The sequence below is a fragment of the Xiphophorus couchianus genome, chromosome 23 (genome assembly GCF_001444195.1).
Source record: "Xiphophorus couchianus chromosome 23, X_couchianus-1.0, whole genome shotgun sequence".
NCBI lineage: Eukaryota > Metazoa > Chordata > Actinopteri > Cyprinodontiformes > Poeciliidae > Xiphophorus > Xiphophorus couchianus.
Window position 1 is genome coordinate 13,812,286 of NC_040250.1, and position 21,657 is coordinate 13,833,942.

Genomic DNA, 21,657 nt, shown 5'->3' on the forward strand with positions numbered 1-21,657 from the left:
CAAGAACTAGTCTGACATGCAAAAAACTGGTTCAGTAGAGTTGTCCAACATTGACGTAGATCAAAGTACAGTGAGCCCTCGTTTTTCGCGGGGGTTATGTTCCAAAAAGAACCCGTGATAGGCGAAATCCGTAAAGTAGTAACCTTTATTTATATTTTTTACAATGAAATACAGTATATGAATACATTTGAATGGTGCAGTCAAAGTCCAGGCCCAAATCCAGATGAGAATTTCTGGAAAGATTTGGGTTGCCATATACCATAATTATATGATGCTTGTGTTGATCTATTACATAAAACCTCCAGAAAATACATCAAAGTTTGTGGTTGTAACATCACAAAATATGAAGTTGCTCTAATTCCTTGAAGTCAGTGTTTATGGCCAATATGTTTCAGATATAATAATAATAATAACAAAATGTTCTGTCACCTCCAGGTTTGGAGCTTGGTCCGGGGTGCAGAGGAGGGACAGGAATTTGAGTTAAAGAAGAGGAAATGGGATGTAAAAAGGAGATGGATGGACGGAGTCTTGCCATGTTTTTAGTGGAAAAAATGCAGTCCTAGTTGACCTTAGGTTTGTCATAGTTCATAGTCATAGCATGGCTTAAGAAAGTTTTGCTCCACCCAGGATTTTATTTTAGTGAGACAGTGGGTGAGGGTGGAGTGCCTTGTAGAGCTGACACATTTGGAAATGTCAGCATAGCAGTGGTAATTGAGGCCATGTTGGTAGATGATGTTACTAAGAGGGAAAAGGTGTAGAGGGTAAACACAAGAGGACCAAACATAGAGCCATAGAATATGGCAAAAAAGAAAACAAACAAAAACTTTATATGGTATTTAGTACTCTAGTTAGCCTATTAGGGCATCATGCAAAAATAAAACTTTTTAATTAAACCACTGCGAAATTCTCACACAGACATTTAAAGAGTAAACATAATTGATTTTATCGTAACTTCTTATGTGCTATGAATTCAAACTTTAAAGTTTTAGTGATTCATTGTATGAGACTTGACAACATCAATCTGCATCCATTTTCTTTGTGCAGTTTATGTAAACATAGTGCACAGTGTGAGGCTCCTCCTTGAAAGAATTCAGTTCCTTTGTCTTCTTGAACATTCGCTGTAGGCTCCAGCATAATTATGTGCACTGGCAAAAAAACAACAACACAGAATTAGGAGTTGCCATCATTACAAAAAACAAACACATGATTATAATCACATCTCTGCTATTAGTCAGAAAATATTTTATAGTAAGAACCTTAAACTGGGGAATATGGCACAATGCCATACTAAGGATTATTTAAAAATACATTAAAATAAAAATGCAGAGCTCATGTTACCTGAGCTGCTGAAAGCTATGAATGATTAATGTGATGATGATAAAAAGCCTGTCTAGAAATCTGTAAGAAAATAAAAATTAATAAAGCCAGCATTCATGGTGCATTCTGCTTATTGCACAACTTGTTTCTGGGATTTGGCAGTAAGGTCAAGATGCCCTCATAGATAATGCAACATGTTAGGGCATTACAAATATTTTAAGTGGTTTGTTTTTTGATGCTCTGGCAAAAAACTGAAATGAAACTTCCAATGGATCCAGGAGGCTTTAGATTGTACCTTATCTAAAATGCTGAGTCACTCCAAAAAGGATGAGAGAAGTATTACATGGGCATTTCCTTTATTTAACATTTACATCAATAAGGACATTCCTAACAAATTTCCAGTTTTATTGTATATTTTTCCCCCCCGAAACTACGTTAAAGACTGCTAGTTTTTTAAGTTCATTGCTAAGATGCATATGCATTTTATCTGTTACAGTAAATGAAATAGACTTACCTGCGTTTGCCATCTTGGTGAAGGTGTGCAGATGAGCTGTAATGTCTTCCTTTAAGGTGATACCTTCTTTCTCATTTTGCTTACTGAGACGTTATTGGCTCATATACAGAAAGTGGGTGGGACTTAGAAAAGGTTGTGGAAGCAAGCCAATAACTATCCACTAGCTTACATTATTTTTTTTTTTTAAATATATTCTAAAAAAGTTTCATTTAAAAGAATTGGTACCTCCTTTGTGGATTGTATCTATAATGACTGTTTGCTATACAATGTTAAATCAATGATTTTTCTCATGACTGTGGCAGCCATAACGTAACATTTTTGACATTGCGTATTATTACAGTTTTCATAAAAGAATGATCAGGTCTCATATAATTTCTCTGTAAGAAACCTATACAATATTTCATGGCTTTAAATACATTTCTGAAATCAATTCATTTTCAGTATCAGTTTAAAAACATGTCATGCATATCTTACGATCAGAGGTTTTTGTCCAGTTAACACCCATTTTTAAATCACCAAAAAACTTGCAATAGTGGGTATGTGAGGGTGCATTAGGGTGTGAAGCATAAGGCTGCTGTACATGCTTTGCTCAGTCTGATAAATTGTGTAAATTGAACAAATGAGGACTATGCCTTATAGCGTAAGCGTAGTCAACTACAGACTACAAGTGGACTTATCTTAGTGTTCTCTGATCTTATGCATAAATGGAGAGGAAAGGAAAATTCGACCCATGGCATTTGGAGCTGAAAACTAAACATGTCACACAAGTAGAAGTCTAAAATACAAGCAATTTAGAAGGCAGCACATATGGGAAGCCAGAAGTGCCAAAGTTCAATAATCCAAAAAGTATCACAATTGATATATATGTTTGTGAAAGTAATAAATCTGAAGGTACATGCATCAAATTAATCTATCTTTATCTTAGACAAATTAAAGAAATATACATTATTGAAATCTTTAGTAATTATACATGTATATATTTTTTACATGGTCATGGGCTGTAGAGCATCATCCACTTATTTTATCTCTTCACATCACAGAGGACCAAATCCCCAAAATATCAAGCAGTTGTATTTCCTGAAACTCCTTGTCTTTAACCAGACAGAGACTAATATGACCCGCTGCATAGTTCCAGACATTAATATAAAGGGAAAAAAAACAAGCTTTTTAGATTGTACATTTATTTACATGTATTTATGACTTTATATATACAGCATGCAAAATTTAAACAGTTTTTAAAAATTAAACCACTACAGTAATCTCACAAAGGCCGCTTTAAGAATAAAAAACATTTTATTTCATGCTAATTTATTGTGCGCTATGACTTGAGACTTTACTGTTTCTGTGTCAGCATCAAAATATTTGCAAAACTTGCATAAACATAATGCACAATATGAGGCTTCTCCCTAAAAAGAAATCATTTCCTTTCTTTTCTCGACCATTCGCTGTAGGCTCCAGCATAATCACGTACACTGAATAGGACAAAGAAAGCACAGAATCAGGAGGTGCCATAATTACATAAAAAACAATGCAAAATTAATTTGATCACAGTCCGTATGCTGAAAGTCAGAAGGTATTTTAAAACAGTAAGGACAGTGAAATAAGAAATATGGCAAACGGCCTGCATCTACTCGTTAAGTCTGAGGACTCTAAAGTGCTTTACACAACAATCAGTCATTCACCCACTGATGGTGGGGAGCTACATTGTAGCCACTGCTGGCCGGTGGCAGACTGACAGAAACAAGGCTGCCACTCAATCTGCGCCACCTGGCCCTGTGTCCACCACCACCAGGTAAGCCGGGTGAAGGGACATGACGACTGGCGGAAGTGGGAGTTTGAGCTGGCAACCCACCGGTTACAGGACAAACCCCTTTCCTTTGACCACAAATAGAAGCTATAGACATTCTGATAAACAAAAACACAACAAAAATTGTTCATTTACTTAATATATCCGTTTCGGATCGCCGTTGTTGCTGCCATCCTTGATCGCCCGCCTGCCTGGCAGTAAAACACCAGTTGAGGAACATTCAGCGGTGGCTTCACTAAGCCATAGTTGGCTTTAAAGTCATCTGGGTTCATTCTAAGAGCAGCGTCTAGTGCGTGAACTGTTGAGATAAAAGGAAGAATAGACAACAGCCTATTAGTCAGATTCTGCAATATGAAGACGAGCAACGGATGCAAAATATACAGAACCTGAAAAACCAGAATAGCTATCCTTGTTCACCACGACACATTGCATGTAAAGCAGCACACCCTGTAATACTTTTGCTTTCAGGTGTATCTCACTATCTTTTTCTACAACTCATTACATGGAGAATAAATTGTACTAACAAATCAGGTCTTACTGGGAATGTGAATGGCACCAGGGATGCGTCCTCCAGCCACCTCACCTTGGGAGCGGACATCAATCAGAACCAGATCCTTGTTGCTTTCTATAAGAGCTTTCAGTTCCTCGTATTTTACTAAAAAAAAATAGATGGAGAAATACCCAAAACATTTCAAAACTTTGACAAAACGGCACCAACCACTTTTTAAAAACTCAAGCTCAAGTGATAAATCAGTCGGACACAAAACTGTACTTTCTGCGGAAGCGCCTACGGTTCGTGCGATGGATTACAAAACCTGATACGAGCTACAACCCATTTAGTTGCTCTCGGCTGTACATAAAGGCGAACAAAAAGTACTGAACGTTGCAATGAAGGCGTCAAGTATCAACTGCTCATCAGTGGGAGGTAATGTTCAGGATCACGTCCCTGACTCCAGAAAAAAACATCTGAAGGATTCATGGCGCTTCTTAACATTTGGTAGATGCTCTCTTAAGTAATGCAACAGGTTGGCGTCGCAAATTTCAACAATATTTTAAATGGTTTGTTTCGTGATGCTCTGGCAACCGGCTCTACTTCCTCCCACTGGATCCGGTTATGTTGTACCTTATCTAAAATGCCAAGTCACTCCATAAAGGATGAGAGTAGCATTTTATGAACATTTAAAGGTTTTGATATTATGAGGAAATATTGTAGCAGTCTGAAGCTGCATTAAAGTCTACACGTTGTTATAGGCCAGTGTTAAATTGCATATTATATCTGTTACAGTACATGAAATTGACTTACTTATGGTTTCCATCCTGGTCAAAGGGCGAAACTGTGAAAATGAGCTGTAATGTCGGTTTCTTCCTCGTTTTGTTTACTGACACATTATTGGCTCCTATGCAGAAAGTGGGTGGTACTTTCTATGCTCTGGCATACCTTGAGAAGACTTTCAAAATAAAATGAAGCTTTATTTAATGTCTGTGTTGTTGAGGTACTACTACACTGCTCAAAAAAAAATAAAGGGAACACTTAAACAGGTGTTTAACACTTAAAGTGTTCCCTTTATTTTTTTGAGCAGTATATTATAGTTTTGGTCTAGTTTCATTGGAAAGGCTTGTAGAGAAATTAGATAATATAGGAAAACAACTGCTTATACATTGTGAAGGGAAACAAAAGCCATAACAAGTCTGATGGTATTACCTGACAAATAAAAATAAAATTAAAACAAACCCTTAAAAGTGTGAAAGAGAGGAGTTTCTGAAGGGACCCTGAACTTAATTTAAAAATCCAGAGCTTTGCCTCATGTCAGGACATAATGACAGTTTTAACAAATATATAAAAACCATTAAAAGAAAAACATGAAAGTTACATACCCCATCTTTAAGGGGTTAAAATGAATTACTGAAGCCCTTTTTAATTTACAATGTCCTGCATTTCAAATGCAATTTTTTTATCCAGTCAAAACCCATTTTTAAAGAACTATAATGGTGGGCATGTGAGGGTGCATTAGGGTGTGAAGCAAAAATACTGCAGTATATGCTGAGCTCAATCTTTTATGTTAAATGATCATGTGCATAAACAAAGAAATGAACACTGCAGTGCCATTTTCACTGAAATCAAATCAGTCATACTCAGGCTTTTATAAAAAAATAATTTAATTAAAACAATTTCAGTCAGCACTCTAGAAAAACACAATTAATATGGAAGCTTAACAAAAAAACAACAACAAAATCCTGTAAAATTAATCTACTAAGGTTAATTCGCCTGCAAACAACCCTGTAAAACGTACAACAAAACAGCAAATGTTAGTCATATTTCACTGATTTTTGCATGATTGTGTGCAGATTCTTTGAAACAAGAGTTTAAACCATGTATTTGTTATAAGACACACCATTAAAAACTATTAATCTTTTGTTATTAATTAACTTGACTGGATTGACCTGTCCACATTTCTTTTTTCTGGTTCATGATGCTCTTTCTGATTTGTAAGAGGGGTTTCCCAGTCCACTGACTGATTCCCTCTGTGCTTTCTGACACAGTTTTCTCCTACAGAGGACCACAGCTACTATAATAAGAAGCAGAATTAAGACGATTCCTCCTCCTATGACCCCAGCCAGCAGTTTGAGCTCCAAAGATTCAGGACGTTCGTACCGCTTACAGGAGAAGTCAGAGTAACTGCTGTGTCCTGCTTTGTTTATTGCTTCCACGCAAACCTTTGTCCCCACCTCCAGATATCCCACCATGCCTCGTCGGGCACCATTCCCAAACTCCAAATCGCTGCCACTTCCCTCTACAATCACCTTGTAGGAGGAAACATCTGAGTCAGGAGCGCACCACTGCACTTCTACCTTCCCTGCATTTTCCCCTGTGGTGATTGGCTGCAGTGCTTTGATACGTGGAGCATGAGGAGGCCTGTCCTCACCACTCCGCCCAGGGCAGAGACACCCTTCTCTAGCTTTGATCATTTCACAGGGCTCCTGATTTTCCAGGCAGGAATTGTAGTTACAGGCTGTAGTCCCGGGTTCATTGTGCAAACGGGGATGTTTAACAGAGGGCACCACTTCAGGAATAATACTGTAGTCATCATAATCAGTGCTGGTGTTAACTAAGGGAAAGTCTTTCATGATTATGATCTTCTTGCGAGTGGTGGGTGGGGAAGATGTAGAAGCACGAGCGAAGAGGTGGGAGTGCATTAGAGGTGAGAGGAAGAGGAGAAGTACAGCCAGGTTTCCACAAAGTGATCCCATGTCTCTAGAAAAATAAAGCCAAACATAGATCACTCACATTATTGTGACCGGGCACATAAAGTTATTCATGTTATATCAATACCAGTTTTAATAGATAATGCAACTACTTTGTAAAAGCAAGGCATAAATATTAGTAATTTTAAGATTGCCAAGTCAATCAAAAGCAAATTCTGGAAATTGTACCACACTAAAAATAAAATCTGTGGAACTATATTTATTTTACATAAATAGCAGAGAAAAAATGTATTAGGGTGAAAGCCTAAAATTTTGGAGAATAAGAACTTAATAAATCCTAATTGACCTTTCAGTTGGTCTTTATAGTAAATAACACATTTTAAAACACACTTTTTTTAAAGGATATTTTTGTGTCTAGTGGCCTAAATTTGACAGCAGATTGATGGGGAAGTGGATAATAAGAGAGGGAGAAGCCATGCAGCAAAGGTCAACAGGGCGGGACTCGAACATGTGACGGCTACATCCAGGACTGAGGCCTCGGCATACGGGCCGCACTCTCCACCCCCCACGACCAGAAAACACTTTTTTATATTAATTAAAAAGTATCAATTGAGTTTATACTACAAAAACAGGAAGGAGCTACCATTCAGTGGTCGATGATATAATGTCTGCAACAATACCATATGAAAATCTCTAATTGTTTCTTTTTTCTCTCCAGACAGTTTTAGTGGTATAATAGGCCACTTTAAGGGGAATATGGTGAGCAATTTGTGGCTTTTTGGTGAGACACAAAAAAGACCTGCGGACTATTGAGCACTTTTCCTATACAGTAAATGTGTTTGAGCTCCATGTAAGTAAAAACAAGTATGAAGGACATATTTCTCTTCCTTCCATTGGAAACACTATTTTGTCCCAGGATTGTGCAGCAGGTGGAACCTTGGGCATAAAGGAAGCAATTTGAAGTTGGGGGGTTTAAGATACACCACAGTTTATGCTCACCAACAGGTGATTGCTTTTAAACATTTATCTTTGCCATTTAAATATTTTAGCTTTTGCATTTGCCCTTCCAAATGCTATAGAAATGGAGCTGGCATTTTAATATTTTGGGTTTCGGCTGCGTCAATTGGTATTGTAAATTTTGTTTCCACACATTTAAAACATGAAAATGCATGCGACTATCATGAACCACAACCTTGAACACAGCTGAAAATGAACAAACGTTTTAAAGACAAAATGTAAAATTTTGTGCCTTTTTTTGCTACTTTGAAATAAAGAGTCAAGACTTTAACTTAACATCAGTCTTTTTTGTTCTCCCTTGACCACAGTTTGATCCCCCAAATTTTTACAACAACAACAACAACAAAAACACTTGTTTTTTAAAGGGGGAGTCTTCAAGTCTACTTTCTGCTAAGAGATGCCTTTAAATACACCCAGACATCTGCAATGTTCTGGTCTCCATCCTGTAAACACCGTAAGATAAATAATCTGACTGCTGGAAGCTATTGGGGTGACACAGATCAGCGCTTCCATTTACTCCTGGCAGAAAGCCAGATAAGGTCTGTGGGAGCCCGAAACTTCAAGGGCAAACCAGTAACAGCATTTTATGACTTGGTTAAATCAAAATTAATTTTAGCAGGCATGAAAGTTCTTCATGTGTTCTTTAAAGCAATTACTAATGGCTGAACCTTCAGAAAAACAAAACAAAACAAAACATGCAACTGTTTTGCAGCTAGTTAAGAGAAGATATTTAGAATAAAATGAATGAAAAGTTGTGAAAATACTCTACCTTTTGATGCTGCTTAGTTTGTTTTCTTAAAGTTTTCTGTTAGCGCTGCTCTGGCTCTTTCCATGTGCTCACAATGTCTGCAGTTCTCACTGTTTTAAGCTATTTCTCAAACTCCCTCCTCCTCCTCCTCTTCAACACCCCCTCTGTTTCTCCCCTGAGTGGCTGCCTCTCCCTCCCTTCTTTTCATCGTCATACTCTGTTGTTTTTCACAGGGCCTTCTCTTTCTCAAGCAGTCCTCCAACTAGCCATCAGTGTTCCTTTCTTTCTTTCTTTCTTTGAACTGAGTTTTTTAAGCTGTCTGGAAAGGGGTGTGAGGTGGGGGCCAGTTACCACAAAGATGAGTGTTGTCCTGCATGTTAATTGGCTCGGCAGCAGCAGGAGGCATGCTTGTGCTAGTTGAGAGTGTTTGTTTTATATGGGAGGTGAATATGTCTGCTTTTGATCGCATACTTTAAAGATAAAGTTCCTGCATACCCTGCAGGTGATCTCGTGGAGCAGAGCGGGACATAAGGTCGTTACAGTGTGTGTTTATGAGTGCCTCTGAGAGTGGGGGGTGAGGAATGCGTCCATGTGTGTTTATTATAGGCTCCCTCGTCTCATGCGACCCCATTGTGACAAAGGAATGAAATGATGGAAACCTTCTCTTTTCTAATCCTTTTATGGAGTAAAAATTGCTAAGCTGTTTTTTTTTAAAAATTGTTTGTTCTTCCCAAGTGGCACTATGGTACCAAGAAAAAGAAAGGTACCCGGGAAGAGTATTCCCTTTGGTTTTAGGAGATTTACTCAACCTTTACCAACTTTAGCTGAAAGCACTGAGACATGTCTGGTATGTCTGGAGTTTATAACGGATGGATGAACAGGTTTAGGAGTTTGCTCTCTGGAGAACGGTCCCTGAAACCAGTTTATTAATTACTTCACTTGTATATAAAACCTACGCAGAGGCACAGACTGTAGAAAAGTGGCACAGTAAAATTGCAATTTTATCTAAATACACAATCTTAAATTATAATGAACAGTGGGCCAAAGCTAAAAAAACCCAAAAAACTATTTATTTACAGAAATAAAGCTTAGTATTGTCCTGTTACAGTGGCTGAGGGCACAACAAAATCACTCAATTAGCCTGCTTAGCTTAGTGTAGCTTAACTCCGTAAAACTATGTATTTTAGTGCCATTATGCAAACTCTATTCAACTTATCCACTTGAAGCCAACAATTTTGAAGTATTATAGACCACATAGTGAAAACAAGTTTGCTTACAGCTTTTTCTCCTTCATGATCAAAATGGGAAGGCCTTTTTTGTGCAATAGTTTCAGGCTACTTCTTGTTCTTCTTGTATTTATTAATATGAATGGTAGTTGTAAAACAACAAAAGGAGCATTTCTGACACCTACTGACATGAAGTGTGGACTTGAACATGGTATTAAAAACAGAAGAAAAAATATTATATATCCTTCAGAACACATTGATATGCAGTCTGAGGCTTACAGTGTTAAAAAGAGAATCAAACAAACTGACTGGCAGCTCTGGTGAGGGTGACCAACCAGATTCCAAGCCATCTGGCCACGCCCCCTCTGACTTTGCCCCACAGTCTGAGAACAATTGTCTAAGATTAATTGGTCTCAAAATTTGACTTAGGAGTAAATGTGTTTGAATGGTTGTTTGTCCGTTGTGTCTTGGTGTTGCACTGCGATGGACTGGTTTCCTGTCCTGGATGTAACCCGGCCCCCTATCCACCGACGGACAGCCACATGCTCCCACTTGACCCTGCACAGATATACAGATATAGACAGTGGATGGATGGATTGAAATGGACTACAAGAAAGAAGAGATGCTGTATCTTACTGGGACAATCCTGACTAAATAAAGAGTTAATTATTACCAATATTAATATCAAAATGATAGATGGATGTCATCACACAAAGAGGTGCTGAAAAAAATTGCATGCCACACTTTTTAGATTTTCATTGGTAAAAACATTTGAAAAGCACGCATAACTTTCTTTTCCCTTTGCCGTTATGCATTACTGTTAGTTCATCAAAATATCCTGATAAAATACATTTAAGTTTGTGGTTGCAAAAGGCACACCAGCACAGCTCTTAAATAAACACAGAAGATATTTATTGTTGTGTGTATGCATTCTTATAAACTAATCCAACAGTTTAAATAGAACAAAAGTTTCCAGATTCAAGAAAACTTTTGAATCTGAAAAACTTTACCTATTTTTTACTAGATAAAAAAAAAAGACAGCAACTATGCTTTTACTAGGAAGGACCACACACTTGTTTACTGTTAGCCTAGGAGAGTCATGGGTGCCACAATGTTAAGCTCTAAATAAAAGTTCTTTGTAAAACTAAGTTCTGGAAACGAAGCGTAAGGGATTTGGCATCTAGCTGGGATTAGTGCTCAGAAGAGGTGACGCCAAAAGAGTGAAACCTCAGTAACTGCATGTACTCTTTACTTCTTGTTGTGCAATGCAACACAGAATTACTTTTGATGAAGTTTATTACACTACCTAAGGCTAGATGAAACACACCTGGTTCTCAGTCAATTCATGCTTTGAACATGCAGACCAGATGCATAGAAGATAAGGGGTGAAGCCCAAACTACTTCAGTTTGGACACAAAATCATAAAATGTGTCATTTAATCAAAATGAATATGAATTTTTAATAATTTTCTATTTAAAAGAATATTTATTTTGCTTGTAAATGCTGTTTTGGAGTTGTTGGGGATCTACTAAAGCAAGAAACTGCTTTCTTTTTATTCTGAAATATCTTAGACACACATGTTAGACCAGTTCTAATGTGTTTGTCATGTTCCGTGTTTTTCTGTGTGTTTATTTCGAGTTTTCTGTGTCTCTGTGCCTCTGTGTTGTCCTGTTCTCCCCTTGATTATACTCCCAGGTGTTTCTCGTTCCCTAATTACCTCCCGTGTATTTAGTGTCACCCGTGTGTCTGTGTCTTTGTTGGGTCCTTGTCTCATTTGACTGCTAGTCTGTTGTCTGTGTATCCAGTCCGTCGTCTTGTCCGTGTGTGTAACGGTTGCTACCGGCGTCGAGCCCTGGCTTTCCGCTCGGCTGTGCTGCCCGTTGGTTGGACCATGTTGGACTGTGTTGTTTCTGGACATTTATCATTAAAACAACCATCATTCATTTCAATCTGGGTCTGTTGCCTCTGCCTTATCACCTACACCTGCACTTCATGACAGTGTTAAGATTGCCATTTGTTGAACAAGAAGGCACAAAAGTATGCAAACAAAAAAAAAAGCCAAACTCATTTACACTGTTTGGCTTGTGTAAATAAGCTTTACATTAGCCCATTTACCGGCATCTCCCAAGCAACTTTACTCAAAATGTATTACTTCAGTGATAAGAAACAATACAACATATATTTTGGTTTATATTTTCTTGTAAATTACAGAAATTGAAGTAAACACTATATGATAAAACAAGTAGTATTATTGGACTTTAGTATTTGGTATATATTTAGCATTTAGCAATGGCACTAAGTGCTGACAGGTCTTACATTTTACTGCTTCATGTAACAGTAGACACATGAAATCAATCAGTGTTAAATACAAACATTGTGTTCCTCATGGGCTAGTAAAAATTGGTAACATTCTTCATTCAACCCCAAATGTGGTTTGCTTTGTACCAATTAGCATTTGTTAGCATGTTTATGTCTTTAAACACAGAGCTTGCTGACATTAGCATTTGGCAGAGACTTGCCAAAGCATCACTCTGTTTAATCATTCAGTGGTATAACAAACCACAGTGGAAAATTTTGTACTTTTTTCCTGCTCCTCCCATAGTTTTCCCTCATCACCACTGCTTTTTCAGCTTTACTCCATGCTTTAATGTTTTGGCTACATGAGACAATCATCTCTTTCACATCCCCTATGTGTCCCCCTGTTTGTTTTTTTTTACTGTCAGAGAGTGATAAGATTCAACTGCTTGCTTGGATCTGGCTCAGGTTGCAGCGATGTATCACAAGAATAAATCACTGCATTCACTGTTAACCGTGACAGCCTCTCTCAGCAGTCATATGACCAAACTCTGTCATATGACCTTTTCTCGTAAGCAAGCTTTATGAAATTCCTTAAACTTTTTTTTTATTCCCATGTGCTTAATTATTTTCTGGACAAACTGGTAACATCTGAAGAAACAGCTAAAATGTTATGAACAAATATTTGACCCTTTTGAGATAAGTCATTTATTAAAGAAAAAAATGCTATCCAAACCGGGTTGCCAGATGACTGACTTTTTCCTCCCAAACAAACACAAAAACCAGCCCAACTCAACAATCCCAGCCCAAATCTTAACCTCTGTTCAAACTCATCCTAAAATCTTACAGCTATTACACACGACAAAGAATATGTTGCTAGCAAAGAATTGTACTAAAGCGAACAAAAAATATAGGACGTATAGGAAAATGTATTTTGCACAAAAAATATTTTTTTGCAAAATATTTTGCACAAAATATTGTGCAAAATATTTAGTGCATATTTTGCACAAAATATGCAATCAGGCAACCAAATCACCTGTCACCATGGCAACAGAAAAAAAGATGTCAATCTATTGTAAATCTGTCTAGCAACATCAAATAAACACTCTTTGTATCAGTTGAACTCTTAACCCCATTTGTAGTGTTTACAAATGACATTTCATAGTGAAACTATATTAATTATTGATTATATCACGTTGAACAGATTTTAGACGTTTTAAATAAATGAGTGCAAGGACACAACACTTGATTGAAATTATACATTTTCTGCCACACAATGACGACTACTTCGGTAGAAGTTTCCTATGAATACTTTCTATGAACCTGCTAAATGTTGTGAGAAGCAACCCAAATTGTATAAACCCACCCAAAGCTGTTTTTCTTGCTCAACATGTTCAAAAGATGACCAATTAGGTACAACCATTTCCAAACCACTTTATCCTTTGTAAAAACAAAAAGCCCTTCTTTGGTGAATTCAGCTGAGTTCAGTATCACTAGCCACACCCGAACCATATGTTAAGGAAAGAAAAAAGCACCTAAACAGAACCTGTCTGACAACACAAAGTTGGCCAAAAAAACACAAAAAGCAATTTGTGCTGTAATCTAAAGAAACTCATGAAAGATTGAGAATCAAACTCTTTTCAATCTATCAATTCAGATGGGTTGCAATGTGAACTCAGAATAGTAGAAAACTTTCCTACCATTCCTACCAAAATGACTCCAAGAGTGCTTCAACAACTTATCCAAGTGGATCACAAAAGAACCCAGAACAACAGTTAAAGTCCAGTAAGCCTCATTTGGCTCAGCTAAGGTCATAATTCATGGAGGTAAAAAAGAGCATCAAGAGTTTCAATGTGAAAATCACTGCTGAGCAAAACAAATGTTTCACATTTGCCCAAAAGTATCTTGACAACCACAAAGACATTGGGAAATATCTGGAAAGTTTGTTTTGCATTATTTAGGATATAAAATAAGAATTTCAGTAAGACAACAACAACAAAAGCACTCCCAAACAAACCAGAAATCAAATTTGACCAGGACAAATTGCAAAGTAGAAATTGTGATCATAAATTCTCCTTTCTAAAAGAAAATCTGGAAGAAATTTTCTGTTCTCTTGGGTTATGCAGCAGGGCAACGACCTGAGGTACAGCAGTAAATTCACATCTGAATGGCTCAGAAAACAAACATCAAGGTTTGAAAGGGTCCTAGTCAAAGTTTCTGATAGGTATTTTCCTTTCGAACCTAAATAAAAGAAAGAACCACAGACAACGTATATGAATTTTATGTAGAGCTTTTGCAAAAGGAGAAGGCTCTGAGAACCTTTCCTCCGAGGAATCCACAGAGCATTCTGGGCTGCCCTCACAACGGCTCCTGTTTTTATTGTCTAAGAAGGACAGGCAAGGGGCAGTCAGGAAAAACAACAGAGGTCGTAAAGCTTCTAACCCAAACATCTAACAACCCAGGTCCAGATGTGATATCTGATCAAAGGTCTGAGCCCGGTTCAAATCTCGGTCAATACTGTCAAGAAAACAAAATACGACTGATTAAATTAGGAGGTGTTCTTGCAAAAGGGTTTAAAGTCTGAGAAACTCAGTGTTATCTATTTCTCGTAAAGTTGAACAGACAGTAGTGACCTCCAGGTCATTTAAAGAAGAGAACACTTTAAACAGAAAATCACAAAGATCTATAGACTTAATGTGAACTAGAGTAAGAAAATAAAATGATAATACTAAAAAATCTCTAACAGTTTCCAAAGAAGAGTGGGTCAAAATTCCTCCACATGGAAGCAAAAGTCTCATGATTTGTAATCACATCCATCCATTTTCTAACACCCTTGTCCCTAGCGCGGTCGGGAGGGTTGCTGGTGCCCATCGCCAGCTAACGTTCCGGGCGAGAGGCGGGTTCACCTCAGACAGGTCGCCAGTCTGTTGCAGATTTGCAGCCACAAATGACTACAAATCATTTGTAATCTTGTGTCGGTAAACTCAATAGATGACAAACCATCTCTCAAGTTCAAGCACGCAATAACAAATAGAGGGAGAAACATGATAGGAAACATCTTTTGAGAAACAGTATGAGTATGGGATACAGTTCCTCGTATCCCAGACAACTATTAGTGTCATAGTCGGTAAGTAAAGTTGCTGTGTAACACTCATACTCATTCCAGGATGAATTACCCATCTTGTCTTTGAGGGGAAACCAAGCAGAACTCAATATGCAGACACATACCTGCTTGCAGATTTCACCTGTGATAGACCTCAGTGTTTTGTCTTCTTTATGACTTCACAAAACAAGGCATAAACTGTTAAACTGCATGGTTTTCTGTTGCCATGGGTATGCCAGTGTGTTAAAAATTTCCAACATGGTACCAAAGACTGATTAAAGGAAGTAATGCACTGAGTCACAGCATTTAAGATAATGACCTGCCTTCCAATGCAAATTCCTCCACCCCACAACAACAAGTTGGAGCAAGACGTTAGACACGTATTAGGAGAACTTAAATGTATCACTGCCAGCACTTAAACATAACATAATCTACTTTATTTTGTAAAATCTGTACTGGATACTGCTATTTCTTTGCAAGCCAAGAACCATATAAGGCAGCAATTCCTCTAAGCAGATTATTTCTAATAATTGTATCACATGGTTTTGTTTTTTCATTCAGTCAGTGAGTCAAGCCGCAGCTGACTCGATGAAATTCAGAAATGTGTGGGCCTCGTTCCCCCACCTACCCACACACCTCTCTGAGGATTTCAACTATTTCATTTTGAACAGGAAGCGCTACTCCCCGTCACCTTTGACCTCTCGCCACTTCATTCAAAAGGAATCCTGAGGTAGACACTGAGAACATGAGTGCACAGCTAATTTTAACCCGATGGAGCCACAGTGGCCCACACTGTCTACTCAGTCCTCAGGAGAATAATAGGAAACACATGTTTGATGATGGAGCAGCTCGTATAGTAAAGCGGGCTCATGTTACGTGTCATGCCGCACTTCCTTAAAATCAGTATGACAGAAAGTATATTCTTCACTTAATATTTTTAGCGTTCTTTTCTCTCAATTATAAAGGCTACTTCAGTTTTAATACATTTTATTGCTCTCTTTGTATCACAGGCAGCCTTTAAGGACATAGAGGAGAAATATTTCTGTGGTATCACTTTCAGTCACAACAGTATATAAGTAGCTCCCTCTAATCTGTTACTGAAGCCAAACTGTAGGTGAAATGTGGACAATATGAGATTTGATTATTAGTTGAAGTCCAGTCTTAAGGAAATGCATATTTGAAAAGTGGAGGGAAAGTGGTACATTGTTATAAAAATATTTTTCCAATAAAAAACAGGAAAATGTATTTGCATCTGGAGGCACTGCAGCTCTGGAAAGAGAATCTGATGACAAATATTAACAGCCACAAGTTTAGACTTCATGGAAGAGCGACAAGAAGAAAGACATTGTCAAAAGTCAGACTTGAGTCCTGATTAGTTTTTTTTTTTGGCTCAAATCATATATGGGACACAGCAAAACCCCAATTCTTGAACAAACTTCCAGAAAACTGCAAAACAGCTGAAACACTGATTTCCTTTTAATCTAGACTAAAAACCCACCTGTTTAGAGTTGCTTTGAACCATAATAAATGAAACATTGACCAATATTTTGATTTGTAGCGATGGCACTGGACCAAATGTAATGTTTATTGGTTTACTGTGTGATGTCTTTTATGACTTTGTATTTTTGTGTTTTTATGTTTTTTTTGATATAAAGCACTTTGAACTGCATTGTTGCTGAAATGTGCTACACAAATAAACGTGATTGACTAATATTAAATAAGATGTTCTGAAAAACAGTGACCAACACCCTGAACAACCCAGCACAACTGAGAAACATGGTGGTGGATGTGTCATGCTGAGGTGTACTTTTATTCAAAAATATCAGAAAAACTGGTATTTGAGTTCATGGGAAGTGGAATGAAGCTAAACACAGGGCAGTACTGGAAGAAACCCAAATAATTTTACAATGGGGAGGAAGTTAATTCCAGCAGGACAAAGACTCTAAATATTCTGGCAGAGCTACAATGGGATTGTTTAGACCAAAGGATATTAATGTGTGAATAGCCCAATAAAAGTCCAGACCCACATCCAGCTGGGAATAAATGGCAAGATTGATATTCACAGATCCCTCTTTGATCTGACTTAGTTTGAGCTACTTGGTTTGAAGAACAGACAAAATGTCACTTTCTACATCCGCAAAACTTGTACAACATACCCAAAAAGACCTGAAACTGTAACAGTGGTTCTTATAATCAACTCTGACCTGAAAGTGATAAAAGTTGACTGCTTTCCCATGTTTTAGCTTTGTAATCGTAGACATTTTACACATGGATTTAGCGCCCCGTAGTGGTAGATGCTTGCTATTGTAATATGTCTTAGTTGCCATTTGAGGTTCCTTTAGTTCAATAAGTGAAGAAAACATATGGGCATGCCATTGAGTATAACTTTACTTAATCACAAAGGTTCAACTCAATATTTAAATAACCAGAAAGTACTTTTACCAGGCTGTGGCTGCTTGTGTAATTAGATATCCATTGAGTATGCTGTAACTCACATTTCCCCTATTATATTTTTAAGTGTTGTGACTTCAAAGAAAAACAAAAGGAAACAAAACAAAACAAAGGTCAAACTGCTATTGAGACACTTTCCTCTGGGTGGGAAGCTTTTTGTCAAAATAGAGTAGAGAGCAAGTAAAACGGGTTCAAGCAATAAAATTGTTAGTGTTGTGTTAGAAATGGTGCACAGATCCAGCGGAGTGCCCTTAGGAAACAATTTTGGCCATCTGGCCATTTTGGTCAGATGGCCTTTATCACCATCAACATAAAGGCCAGATTAATTTGGGGTGTTTAATTATTTTTAATTTTTTTACTTTTGATTTATTTTTTCATTGTGGATGGTGATAATATATGGAATCCACAACTTCAATAATAAACTGTTTTAATTTATTGTATATATACTGCAGTCATAATAAAAACTAATTGTATTTGCAAATTGTTGAAAATTTAAAGCTTTCTGTAGGCTCTCATACTTCCAAGCCACATTTAAGGCATGTTTAGGATAGTTTTTCCTAGCGTTGAGCTGCTGAGCTGCGATGAAGATGAAAAATTCAAAGACAGTCCTCCTCCTCATTATTCCATCTGCTTTGTCAGTCACACTAAAACAGACCCATATCATCATGCTACCACCACCATGCTTGGATGTTGGGACGTGGTTCTTAGGCGTAATCTCTGACCACAAAACTTTTCTCCAGCTGCCATTTGGCGTATTCATTTGCTAGTTTCAGTTCTGTTTGAATATGTCAACTTTGGCGCTTCTTTCTCTTTTGACTCCCTCACGGTTTGTGACGATGTAAAACTGGCAAGATTGTAGATAGAGATATTTAAGTTTCTGCAAATTCTGGTTTACAATATGAAATTTAGTTTAGTTTTTTTTTTAAAAACTTATTAACCAGTTTCCTTTAACTTGAAGATAAAAGTTTGGATAAGACAGTTGAAATATCGACACAGTAAAGTTTCCCAACAAGACAATAAACCTAAGCAAATAAAAACTGGCTTTGAAAGGCAAACAGTCATGAATGGCCCTCCCAAAGCAGTTACCTTTACCGTCAAGGAGATTTGTGGTGTAAACTTAAATGGTAGGTCCAAACTGCCACAACTAGATTGTTTCCAGCAACAGATAATAGCAGCAAAATAAAGTTTTTTTCCAAATGCTTTGGATCCATTTAAAACAAGATGTCAAATGACTTACTGAGTAAACAGTAAAACAGTCCTAGCTGTCAGTTTTCACATCTGCACACCCTTTTTGTCAAGACGAACAAATTAAAAATGCTTGAATAAAGGTTTCTGTTGCTCTAGGGGAGTTTTAGTGGTTTGCAGATTCAATGCCTGGATTGTGCAGCTGTGTTGAGTTATGAGAAAGCAGACCTTCTACGTTACTTATCATTTAAAAGCAGAGTTCTCTGCTTTAATTTCCACTGTTAATGTAACTGATTATGATAGAGAGAGGGCTGTTTTTGGTGCTTACTGAATTGAAATTCCTGCTTATTGTGAAATTTGCTCAATTAATCTCTGTCTGCACACTCTCTTCTCCAAATCCTTTAGTCATATGGATGGTTTAGGAGAGACAATGCTGCTTTTGTTTGAAAGCATTGACCTAAATGGTGAAAGCACATTTCTATCAATGCTTTATTTCTAAATTAGTGAAACAATTTGACAGCAGTGCAGAAAGTATTCAAAAGAAACATCATCTCTATCAGTTGTGTTATTTTTTTAACCTGCATTATGGGATGTCAGCTCCTACGCTGCGCCATGTGCAACCCCAGCTGAGAGAATGACATGTGACAGTTTTCAACAAACACTTTGAAGGATCCCAGTTTGATTCCAGTCTGCCCCAGTGCTTTTCAAAAAGCACTTCCATGTGTCTTTAATTGTTGCCAAATTTTCCTAAAATCCATGTAGACTTCTCATGTATTGATCAAACACTCTGCTGCAGCTGAACAGAATAGAGGTAAAAATAATATACATGAAAAATGTTATTAAAAACACTGAAATACCAAGGAAAAACAACAAGAAAAATAATAAAAATGTTACTTAAAACCACTTAGTTGTCTTAGAGACAAAATCCTGTTCAGGGCAGAGTTTATTTTATCTCCTTAAACAGTTCATTTCTTACAACTAAATAAAAACACAAAAAGTAAAACTGATGTATATCGGTGTAAATCTATGTCTTAAATATGTTTGACTGATTTTGCGTTTATAATTTAATACCCCCGGAAAATGCCTTTTACTTTGCATCATAACTGATTTTCTTGGGGAAATCATACGAAACATAAAGCTATAGAGGTGCACCTTATTAAATTAGAATCCCATTGAAAAGTGCTACTTTCCTAAATATTAAATTAGAAAAGTGAAACAATTTCATACATTCATTATAAATATTGATATAAACCAGGGGTTTTCAAAGTGTGGGGATTTAACTCTCCTGTGGAGAGGCAAAGTTCTGCAGGGGGCGAGGGAGGAAAGGGAACATGAGGGGAAGAAACATAAATACAGTAACTGCAGATATTTAGTCAACTTTACCAAGACTTTGCCAAAGATGAAATGGTTAAATTTGTAGAATGAAAAGCTACGTTGAGTAGGAGACTAAGGAAGGATGGAAGTATGACCATAATTTTGTCCGTTTGTTTCTGAAGGGGGAGCTAGCTTCCACACGCTTTGAAAACCCTTGATTTCCTCTAAAGAGGGACCTATTATTCAAAATTCATCCAAAAGCCTATACAGTTGTTTTCTGGGAAAAAAAAAAGTTTATCTATTTTGGTGTCTGGAAAATGAGCCTTTTCAAAAAACCTCTTGACACTGACATTAATCCGCGGGCACTGCCCCATACAGCAATTCTAGTCGAGCCCCGTCCTTCTCATAGCAAGAGCTCAACCCACTTAATTAGTCGAAGACGAGCAAGTTTGGTCAGATGGTTCTACTGCTCTTTGTGTTGTACAATGGTTGTTGGAAAAGACAAGTGTTTGTTGTTGATTTACCATTCAGAAACTCCTTTCTGTATTATGTATTTTTTCTCCCCTCCAGTGGGCTCTAGTGTCCCTTATATGAAAGTAGGCTGACAGGGAAAGAGGGAGGGGGGGAAGCATGCGGCAAGTATCACCGGGTCCGGAAATCGAACCCACGACGGCTGCGCTGAGGACTCAAGGCCTCCGAACGTGGGTCACGCTAACCACTACGCCACCACAGCACGCCCCCTTGCTGTATTTTTGACGGTTGTGCAGGAGGCTTCACTTCTGCTTCTGGGTCTGACTGAGAGTCAGAGATATGGTTGTAAATCTTGTTGCAGTCATCTTACACATAAAATGAGAATGTAAACACTGACCACAGCCAGCAGCAGCTTATTTGCATAAAACTGCTCATTTTGAAAGGAACTCAAAATACACAGAATTTAGCAGGTGAAATAATTTTGTGCAAAAATTATAATGAAGATGTTTGGTTTAGCCCACAGAAATATCCCAACATTTTTAAAAGAAAGGATTCCTGTTAAGGTTACGTTTACTGCTATTGTTTGTGCAAATGTTAACGTTTTTTTTTGCCACACTTCTTCCTTCCAGTTAACGTTTCATTAATATGTTTGGAAACATTAACCAGCCAGCTACTGTAGCAATGTTTATCTAACAATGATGATTACCCTGTAGTGACGACCATAGCATAACATATCTGAATTGCTTGTTTTTTTCGTGCAATGTTAGTCCTAAATTGAATTTGGGTTTTATTTGCCTGGCATCTAAATCAAGTGAAAAAAATGCCTGATGAATATGACTTTTACTTCTGAATTGAATCACTACAATAAATGTTTTCAAACTATAATATGATTTACAGAGACACCAGCATGTTGCCTTTCAAAAGAGATTGTGGTGTTTATTATGTTGAAACTGACACCTTTATGATAATTGTCTACTTTTTAGACATAAAAATGTGTAAGACTGA

General features: G+C 37.4%; 2 protein-coding genes across 2 annotated transcripts; both read right to left on the reverse strand.

Annotated features, from left to right (window-relative positions):
• Nucleotides 1-3,071: 3,071 nt before the first annotated feature.
• LOC114138681 (thiosulfate:glutathione sulfurtransferase-like) lies at nucleotides 3,072-5,058 on the reverse strand. The gene is made up of 4 exons (XM_028008067.1): nucleotides 4,942-5,058; nucleotides 4,177-4,293; nucleotides 3,774-3,936; nucleotides 3,072-3,303 (listed from the first exon to the last, which is right to left on the reverse strand). The coding sequence occupies exons 1-4, from the start codon at nucleotides 4,952-4,954 to the stop codon at nucleotides 3,249-3,251; spliced, it is 348 nt and encodes a 115-aa protein (XP_027863868.1). The 5' UTR covers nucleotides 4,955-5,058; the 3' UTR covers nucleotides 3,072-3,248.
• A 719-nt stretch (nucleotides 5,059-5,777) lies between these two features.
• Nucleotides 5,778-8,759, reverse strand: LOC114139529 (leucine-rich repeat neuronal protein 4). The gene is made up of 2 exons (XM_028009518.1): nucleotides 8,629-8,759; nucleotides 5,778-6,891 (listed from the first exon to the last, which is right to left on the reverse strand). Exon 2 carries the CDS (start codon nucleotides 6,885-6,887, stop codon nucleotides 6,105-6,107), a length of 783 nt encoding a protein of 260 aa, XP_027865319.1. The 5' UTR covers nucleotides 6,888-6,891; nucleotides 8,629-8,759; the 3' UTR covers nucleotides 5,778-6,104.
• Between the last annotated feature and the right edge of the window lie 12,898 nt (nucleotides 8,760-21,657).